The sequence below is a fragment of the Numenius arquata genome, chromosome 4 (genome assembly GCF_964106895.1).
Source record: "Numenius arquata chromosome 4, bNumArq3.hap1.1, whole genome shotgun sequence".
NCBI lineage: Eukaryota > Metazoa > Chordata > Aves > Charadriiformes > Scolopacidae > Numenius > Numenius arquata.
Genome location: NC_133579.1, coordinates 33111798 through 33121210, shown reverse-complemented (window position 1 = coordinate 33121210; position 9413 = coordinate 33111798). Strand labels below are relative to the sequence as shown.

At 41.6% G+C, this 9413-nt stretch overlaps 1 protein-coding gene across 2 annotated transcripts; it reads right to left on the bottom strand.

The window, feature by feature from the left end:
• Nucleotides 1–275: 275 nt before the first annotated feature.
• GMNN (geminin DNA replication inhibitor) lies at nt 276–8572 on the bottom strand. 2 transcript variants are annotated; one of them, XM_074146708.1, is made up of 7 exons: nt 8213–8321; nt 7911–7974; nt 6040–6138; nt 5536–5674; nt 4761–4843; nt 4572–4682; nt 276–2940 (listed from the first exon to the last, which is right to left on the bottom strand). In XM_074146708.1, the coding sequence occupies exons 2-7, from the start codon at nt 7965–7967 to the stop codon at nt 2752–2754; spliced, it is 678 nt and encodes a 225-aa protein (XP_074002809.1). In that variant the 5' UTR covers nt 7968–7974; nt 8213–8321; the 3' UTR covers nt 276–2751. The 2 variants fall into 2 exon arrangements, with proteins under 2 accessions (XP_074002809.1, XP_074002808.1); XM_074146707.1 differs by lacking the exon at nt 8213–8321 and adding an exon at nt 8512–8572 and having other exon boundaries at nt 2464–2940.
• Nucleotides 8573–9413: the final 841 nt, after the last annotated feature.

The window sequence follows — 9413 nt, the reverse complement described above, 5'->3', positions numbered from 1 at the left end:
GGACAGAACGTTCCCTGAAATTTAGCTGGATATTAAGTTTCTTTGGCTTTAGTAATGTTCATTTTCAGCTGCTACATAGCTATGTTTCAGTGTTAAATGAGTTTATATAAAATAAAAGATTAGATGGTTTTAACAGAACTAATTACACAAGTCTCTGTATAATTTCTACACATTTCACAAGCCTTCCACACATGCACACAATGTTCCTACATTTACTATGTAAGGTAGTTCTACTGCATGCATATTTAAGAAATACTCTGGAATTCTCAGGAAGTGAAACTTTTTTTAGAACATTTTTAAATAGCAATTAATGCAGCATCACAAAACTTCTGACAACACTTTCATACATTAATATCTCTGCTATAATAGGCATAGGGAGATTATTTGATTAAGGACCAAAACATCTGTGACAGAGCATGTATATGGGTTTTATTCCTATGCCACAATTTAGCTCTTGCATCCAGTCTTCTGTAGTATGTTTACGCAATAGCAAACTATTCTCTCTGCTAATAAATTAAAGTCAATAAAACCATAGTAGCTTGGTTTGAAGAACTCTGGTGCAAGTGTATGTATTACTAAGTGGCCCATGTCTTTCTGATGCAAAAAACCCTTCTATTACAAGGGGGCCAAATGCTGCAATACATACATCAGCTTACATGAAGAACTTGCATGATTTATGTTGTACACAATCCCATTTAACAGAAGGATCCAGCTACTTCAAGGGACTATCTTGTCTTTGTTATTTAAATGAAATCAATTGAAAAAAGCACAAGATTTAAATCTAATAAGCATTCTTGACAGTCTTGATGAAAATAAGGAAAAGCCAGATGCAGATAAAGCATCCCAGTTCTGGATTTGTTACTTTCTAGCAGTTCTTTGGTCAAACAACAGCACCTGTATTACAGCAGTTCAAAGAGCAGCAGGTAAAAAGGTAGAAAAGTTGCACACGCTGTCTCAGTTGGACAGCCTGCCCAGCCAGCTAATAATGCAACACTGCTGTCTTCCCTTCTGCAGTCTCTGTAGACGCAAAACATCCCTTATGTTTAAAAATAAAGCCACCTCTGAAGAATGCCTGTTAACTGTAACTTAAACCTCTCCTGCCTCAGATGCATGCTAAGCAATTTTCATGTCAGTAGCTCTTAACAGTAAGTGAGGAAACACATAAAACTTCTTATAACAGTCCTTATGCAGTGCAATGCAGTTTAAGTCACTTGATAGTATTATCTATTTATTTTGAACAGAAAACCAAGGTTACTCAGCAAAGCAATTATCCAGCACTTAGTTGTTTTTGTTCTTAAACACAATGGTGGTGCAAGTTGAAGACACGCCTTTGTCACCACTTCTGCACTGTGATGTGCACCCTAAGATCACATCCCTTAGATCCTTAGACGCTTAGATCACATCTAAGCACCCTCTAGAGCACAAATAGGAGGTGTAAACTTTTGTTCACAAAGTTCCCAGGAGAATCAACCTCACCTTGTGGTTACCAGATTCAAGGTGAAAGGGAAGCCAGAAAGAGTATTACTTCCTACAACAGTTCTGACATTCCCCGAATGGCACAACTGAAATCAGTTAACTTTTAACTTGCTGGCACCCACAGGGAGAGAATAAGATGCAGAAGGAAGCTGAAGATGCCCATCTGATAGCTCCACAGGTGTGTTCACACATACCCTGAAGCAAGGCCCAATAGATCCACAAATCAGAATCCCTCTCATTATCTCTGCCTCCTGAAAGCCACTCAGCTTTAACTTCTTCACAAGATGTTGCAATGGCCACCATCTTTCAATGTAGAAGACCTTGTTATGAACTGCCAAGTTCACTCAGGACTGGAAAACTGGTATTTAACTGCAGACATTTTTCCTCCATATGGATGCCAGAGAAGGTGCTCAAAGTTTTAAAGCATGCTTTTTATTCCTGTAAACCCTTCAGAACATTACTATCTTAGTAAAAAGGTGCCTCATCCCCCAGTAAATACCAGAGCAGTACTTTGAAAACAGACTTGAGTTTCCTTTCAAAGTAGCTCTGAAGTGTAGGCTGCCTTGCCTCCATCTGATTTTCACTACAGCTGCTATTAGAAGCAAGAACACACCACCTCTTCTTTAGAAGCCAATAACTGTATCTCTAAAACAGACCAATACTTTCCACTTATTTAAGCTCTCATCTGTGTATCTTGGAAAAGGCTCCCTTAAAAGACAGAGGAAATTATTTAAAAACACATGAAAAGCATAAATCTAACTAAACTTTAGATCTTGACTCTTACTACACACTCTTGACTTTCTGAAGCACGCAAGTTCTGTTTTGCCTTCCCTACCCACCAAAACCACTCTGTTCTCCAGAATCCTGCAAATCTAAGGAGTTAAAAGCTGCCCAGACACTCCCTAAAAATCTTGAAAGCTTCCATCTACAGTAGTCACAACTGACTTCAACCTACAACCAGCCATTCCCCACTCAAGAGGCTGTTTTGGAAAGGCAAAAGTTTATTTATCAATTTTCATGTATCATGTCAGACCAACTGATATTTACACAACAGTTTGAAATACACAGTATTTGCATTTTATACAAGCAACTAAGTGTAGCCTGTAATAAGTTTTCTATGCAGTATCCAGATACTCCCACTGCTACATAATTCCAGTTAAAAACCAACATCTGTAATAATTCCACATGAGTTTCTATACCTGAGAAGTTTTAGTATATCCTTTCAAGAGGAAGTCTGCAATTAAAAGCCACATATACAAGCCTATTTAAAGGTTGTCATTCCAGTTGCAAATGACATGCTTCCTTTGAAGCAAGATCTGATATACTCTCCCTTAAGCCACACGATACTTCTGATGGCCCTTCTGAAGAATTGGTGTCTGCATCATCTCCATTTTCTTGTTTGGATTCCTCTAGAGCCAGACTCTCTAGTGTCTCAGGACTGTCAGGTGCTTGCCCAGTTAGCCTCTAGAAAGAAACAGAAGACAGTGAACTTAATGCTTTTTCTACTTGATAACAAGTGAAATAAAACTGTGCATATTGAATTAAGCAAACTAATTATCTTCATTTGGAGATCACCGATATAATTAAAACATTCCTCAGTCACAAAAGTCTTAGACACTTGAGTTCAACTCAAATTGCTACCTCTAACTCACAGACCACATCTGCTTTGTTGACTGTTAAGTCTTCCTTAGGTTCTTCAGTAAGACAGGTTTTATCTTAGGCAACCTAAGATACCTTACAGAAAACAGCTTCTAAAGTTTATTAATACAGTACTACATAGGTTTAATTTTAGAAAAATTACTGTACAACAAATTAAGGTTGTAATTTTTAATCAGAGATAATGAAGCTACAACAAGTCGAGATGAACTAGAAGACCCAGTTTCTAGCACCTGATCAAACAATGATCAAACTAGAAGTTCCTCACCTAACCTGATCTAAGGAAGAAAAACAGGACTGTAAGAGGCTGCTTTTGAGGCTTCCGGTTGTTTGATATATAACTTAAGGATCATTAAAGCCTCAGAAGTGAGCAGCTTACAACTAACAAGGGAACTTGACTGTTGAGGAACTGCAGAGAAGTCTTCAACTACATTAGTTCTTTAAGTCCTTAAGTCATTTAATTTCTGACTGTGGGTTTACCACTAACAAGCAGCACTCCTTGAACACAAAAAAAAATAAGTGTAGCAAATTATTGGAGTCTTGAAAGAAAATCTAAATAATTGCACTAACTGAAAATTAACTTGATCAAGTTTACTTCTTGATTAATCAGTTGCTTGCAATAACCTTTCATTTTGCTTCCACCTCCCCAGTCTAGTCAGAGAATCAAAATATTTACCAGGCACCCAGCTTTGTATCCCAGCTGAGAGCTCAATCCCTACAAAAACAATCTAGCTGATAATTTTAGTATCAAGGTTCCATGGCTATATATTTATAACACCTTCAGAGGCTGTCACAGACAATCTACTCCTGATAGAGTATTCATGGAATCAGTGACACAACTATCTGTCCCCAAGGAATTCATAGAGGAAGCCGTTTTGAAATTTACAAGTTTATGAACCCTACAGACTCTGTGCATTAGCCCTTTTCAGGCCTCAAAACCAGCAATTCCTCAATGAAACCTTGACTTTAAAGAGTGCAAGTGCTCCCTTGTCCCTGCTCCACTTTGTGTCCCTGCTGTTTCAAGTTCAGTTCCTCAAAGGACACAGCCAGTACAAACACTTTATTTTGCCAGCAGCCTCACATGAGCTATTAAGCATTTGAATTCTAGTCATCTCAGAACAGTTAAAATGAACCCTTTCTTCTCATCACCATCTCTAACATGCAAAACCTGTTCTCTTAAGACAATAGCTTAAATCTTCCCTTCAAAGAAGGTACTTAAGTACTTTTCTCATTACTCCTGCAGATTTTAAGCTGGAAAAACTCATCCCCTAGAAGGGGCTTTATGCCTCTGGACTACAGCAATCCCACAGGAAACAGGTTAGGCAGCAATTTCAAATGAAGTTATGTGAATACACAGAACAGAAGTCACAATTCATAACAGATCTCGTTGCTGGTTTCTCAATTTTGCATTCCACAGCATTAGCTAGAAAGTTAAGTACCTCAATCATGCTGGTCATATAATGCACATGTTCAGCAAGGGACATTAGCTCTTCATTTTCTTCTTTTAGGCGGGCAATTTCACCATCTTTCTGTTCAATTTCTTTGTGCAGCTGAGTTCAAATAACAAAACATTAGAACAAGACGACAATAGCCAGTGGTAGAGAAGTTAGTTATCTTTCACTAGCTACCTTTTCATTTTCTTGAAGCACTTCATAGAGAGCCTTTCTCCTTTCTTCAGCCACTTCTTTCCAATACTGAGATGAAGGGCTTCCTGAAGTAGAGAAGCTACAGTAAGTCTGTGCTAAGACTCAATTCTTGAGATCACCTTAATATATCTAGCTTGTATACAAGTGTTTTACAAATTGTGACAATAAGAACTCACTCCATATAGGGTTTTCCCACAGACTAGTTGTAAATTTACAACTAGAGACATAAGCTTACAGAAAAGAGATCCTACACTGTAGTAAAGGCTATACAGAGAGAGTCTTCAAGAAGCTCCCTCAAGCATGGCAGCAGGCTTTACAAGATGGTCACATTTGCGAATGTCAGATTTCACGCGTACTTTGTGGAATATAGAAGTCTTAGTCCCAAGTCACCATCCATATTGGGCTTAATGGTTCTGAGAAACTGCACACACAGCACATTATGCTAAAACAGACTTTCCTTTCAACTTCATTAGTAGTCAACTTGAAAGCTCATAGTCAAGCCAAAGTAAAAAACTACTAGTAGTGCTTCTTAACACTGCAGCACACAAGGTTTCTCAGCTACCGGTTACCATAAACTCTTTCCATTAGATATCTATACTGTATTCACTATACTATAGAGGATAAGTACCATTAATTCATTCCTGCTAGGCATTACATAAAAACGTTATCTGACTGACCAAGAAGGTATGCTTCAAGTTATATTCCAATGGAAGCATAGCATTAAGTGCAAGAAAATATTTCAGGAATTACCACATACCTTTTATCATGAGATCTACAGCTTGAATAACATCATTTGTACTCTCATTTTCTTGCTCTTTGTCCACAGCCACCTCAGCTTTACAAGCCTTTGAGGTCAACTTGTTATTACAGAGTTTCCTTTTGACTGAAGATTTCTTCTGCATAAAACACAGGCAGGTTTAACTTCAGAGAAACATTTCAGCTTTTTTTTTTTTTTACAAATTAAGTCTACTCACCAATGACTGCAAGTAAGTCTTTACAAGCCCTGGTTTCTTCACATTATAGTTCTAGCTTACAGACATCATCCCTGATGCCCACAGGTTTTAACAAAACTGCTAGTTTTTGATATTGTTTATTACTAAAATAATAACTTGAATAATAGTAAGCTGAAGTTAGCTGAATAGTAGCTGAAATTAGCAGATTATGTGTTTTTCAAATATATTAGTTTTGGGTTAAAAGTTCAAAAGCATATTGTTATGAATAGAAATAACTACACATCCAGAGGTTATATTCTAATTCATACCTCATTACGCCTGCCAACCAAGCAACCTGTTGCTGAAGGCTGAATCATTTTAAGAGTCCGTCTTGGGGCAGCACTGCATGTGGTGTCTGTAAGGTACTTCTAAAAAGAAAAATAGGGCTTCAGACAGTTGCCACTTTTCTGTACATAAACTGAAACTTAAGAGATTTGTCGTGCTTCCATTAAGGCAACCCATGGTTCATCTTAAGACAAAGATGACACTTTAGTCTATGTTAAAGCTTATGCAAAGAAAGGGATCTAGTTATTTGTAGCAGAGATGAACCTTTATCACATGAAGCTATGCTCAGTGCCTGCCTCTTAGAAAACCCATACTCTTTATACAGGAACTTGAATAGGTCTTATAGCAGAAATATCCTGACTAGGTTTCAAGGCCAGTTACAGCACACTGATGCATGTGAACTTTAGCTGAAGCTCCCCAACTTGTATTTGGCAACAGCAATATTAGAGAGACAAAACTAACTGTAATTGCAAGTTTACCAAGTAAAGTCACATCACTTTAGGCAGTACCTGTTTTTGTTAACTGTGAACACACCCTCAAGCGGTGTTCATATAAATAGATGTGTTGCTTCAATTATCCATTAAAATCGATCTAAAGCCTCCTTGCTTCGATCCAGACAGGCCATTGTTTTGTATATTCAGTATGTTTACCACCTTTCCTGTCACGCATAAATACCTATTTCCTTCATCAAAGCCTCCTGATTGGGTTGGTTACATTGCCACCATGGGACAGCAAACAATGGCAGACAACCAAGCAAGAATAGCCGGAATACAATGCCACAACAGCGTGAGAAAGTTACCGATTCACACTGTACTTCATATGACAAGAGTTCGCCTTTCCCACGGTAGTTTCTGCCACCAATTATCCTACTGTTGAACTACAGGACAAACACTAACTACTGTGGGAACAAGAATCACACCGTGTCAGACACCGCTTGCTGCTATTGAAGGTTAAGTATACTCTGCCAAGAAATTATTGACTAATACTTGGAGTTAACCCATTGAAAGTGCAAAAAGCCGCACTGAAGAATTTATACCCTGGAGTCACTACAGGACAAGATTACCATGTGTCTAAGACTTATCAACTGGCAGTTTTCATTAATATCAGAAATGTTTATGACAATCATTCTATCCCTCATGATAGAGGACTACTAGCCTCTATTTTATGTGGTATTTGTACAATTCCAAGTAAGGCCTACATTACAAAGTTTAACAAAAGCTTCTTGTAACAACACTAGAATAGATGCAAGTTTTAGTAACTTCTTATCAGTCACCTCTTAAAAACCCAAATACTTTAAACACTTCCACCAGTTTAAGGCAACTATGGTTCAGGAGCATGACTTTAGAAACAGACCTGCCTGCATGATTACTTTAGTTGAAGCATGCTTGAGCCAAGACAGACTTCATTCTAAAGTTCATCCCTGTAATGGACAGGCTACAGAACCTACTCTACAACCTCATAGCAGCCAGACTGATTCAATAACCAAACTAAGCCTGGTAGCCAGCACCTAAAAAAATACATAATAAAATCACATGGACAGACAGTAAACTCAGTGTCAAACAAAAAAGGACTCATCCCCAGGCAGGACAGAGTGTTCCCAAGACACACTGCCTGCCAGGATGCTACTCAAGCCAACAGGACATAAGGCAGGTGGAAGCACATTGCAACAGATCCCTTTGTATTCCTTCAGTGGATACAAAACTTGTGTCAGACAGAGGGGCAATTTCCCGGAGAACTGCGTGCAAACCTCTGAGCAAAGCTAACTCCGTGTTCAAGGCACTCGATAACTTCCACCTTCCATTTTCTAATCCTTATCTGCTCCCATATTCTAGCTTCGAGACTTTAAAGCCTATACCTGCAGAGATCCTGATGGTTTTTCTGCATTCTGTTTCTGCTTCATTTTGGAATTCATAGGATCCCTGCAAACAAAAATAAAAACGTAGTAATACCTGGCGGAAACTTTAATTCAGGGACACGAACTACAAAAGATTATAACTCCGGTTTGTCAACTTTTACGACAGCTTAAAAATTCAGTCATGGACCGCGTGGTCAGCAGGGTCTTCCATAGCCCCTGGAGCGGTTCGTCTGCCCCGCCTTCTCTCCCTCTCCCCCGCAAACGCGCATCGGGGATAGAAACCCAAAGCCCTGAGAACACACCTCGTGTATCGGCTACGCTAGCCCACCGCGGACGCCACCACAGATTCCAACCCGGTCAAGCCTTTCCCCAGGGACGATGCTGGGGGTGTCACAGACGCACACCCAAGATGGCGGGGGAGGGGGCGGCACCCACCCGCTCCCGCCAGCCGAGCCCGCAGCGTCCCTCCCCCGCTCGCCGGCGCGGCCAATGGGCAAGCTGAGCAGGAGCCCGCCAAGAACCCAAACGCGGCCACGAAAGCCTGTGACACCCCCCCTCCCCAAGCGCAGCGCACACAGCCGGCCCCCTCGGCCCCGCTCACCACCGCAGGCGCTCCCTCTTCGCGCCCCTCAGCTAACGCACCCAGCCACCACCTGGCGCCCGCCGCGCGCCTATAAGGACCGCTCGGGGCGGGGGCACTGTCACGTGGTCCGCCGGCCGCCCTCCGAGCCAATCGCGGGAGGTGCTGCCCCCCGTCCCGCCGGCGGAGCCACGCCCCGAGAGGGGAGGGGCGGGGAGAGGCGGGAGGCCTGAGGCGGCTTGAGGGGGCCTGGGGGAGGCCTGCGGGACGTTGGGCAGAGCGAAGCGCCTCTTGCAGGCGGTCCGGGGAGAGCTTGTCATCTTGAGGAAGGTGAGGGGAAAACTGAGAGTACAGCACCTCAGCTGCCTTGGCCTTGGCCGGTGGTTCTGGGGGGTGCACGGGCCTGTTTGGTGCAATCTGCCCCGAGCCAGGAGGCACCTGTACTGAAGCTGGAGGAAATGAAGCACACAAGCGTTGCCTGGTGCTCATCGTGGCTGTTAACACCTCCAGAAGGAAGTCTGCTGGTTCCATATTCAAAATCTGTACCTCGAAACTAGACACAAAGTGTCTCTGATTTCTTCCTCTCTCCCGGATTTTTTTGTATTTATAAAAGACATTGTACCAAAACAAATTTAAATCATGTACTCACTTTATTGTGACCTGGACAGGCTGGAGAGCTGGGCAAGGAAGAACCTCATGAGGTTCAACAGGGAAAAGTGTAGGGTCCTGCACCTGGGGAAGAAGAATGTTAGGCACCAATACAGGTTAGGTGTGGACCTGCTGGAGTCAAGTACTGAAGAGAAAGATCTGGGGGTCCTGGTAGACAGAAAAATGACAATGAGCAAGCAGTGTGCTCCTGTGGCCAGGAAGGCCAATGGAATCCTGGGCTGCATAGGGAAGAGTGTGGCTAGTAGGTCGAGGGA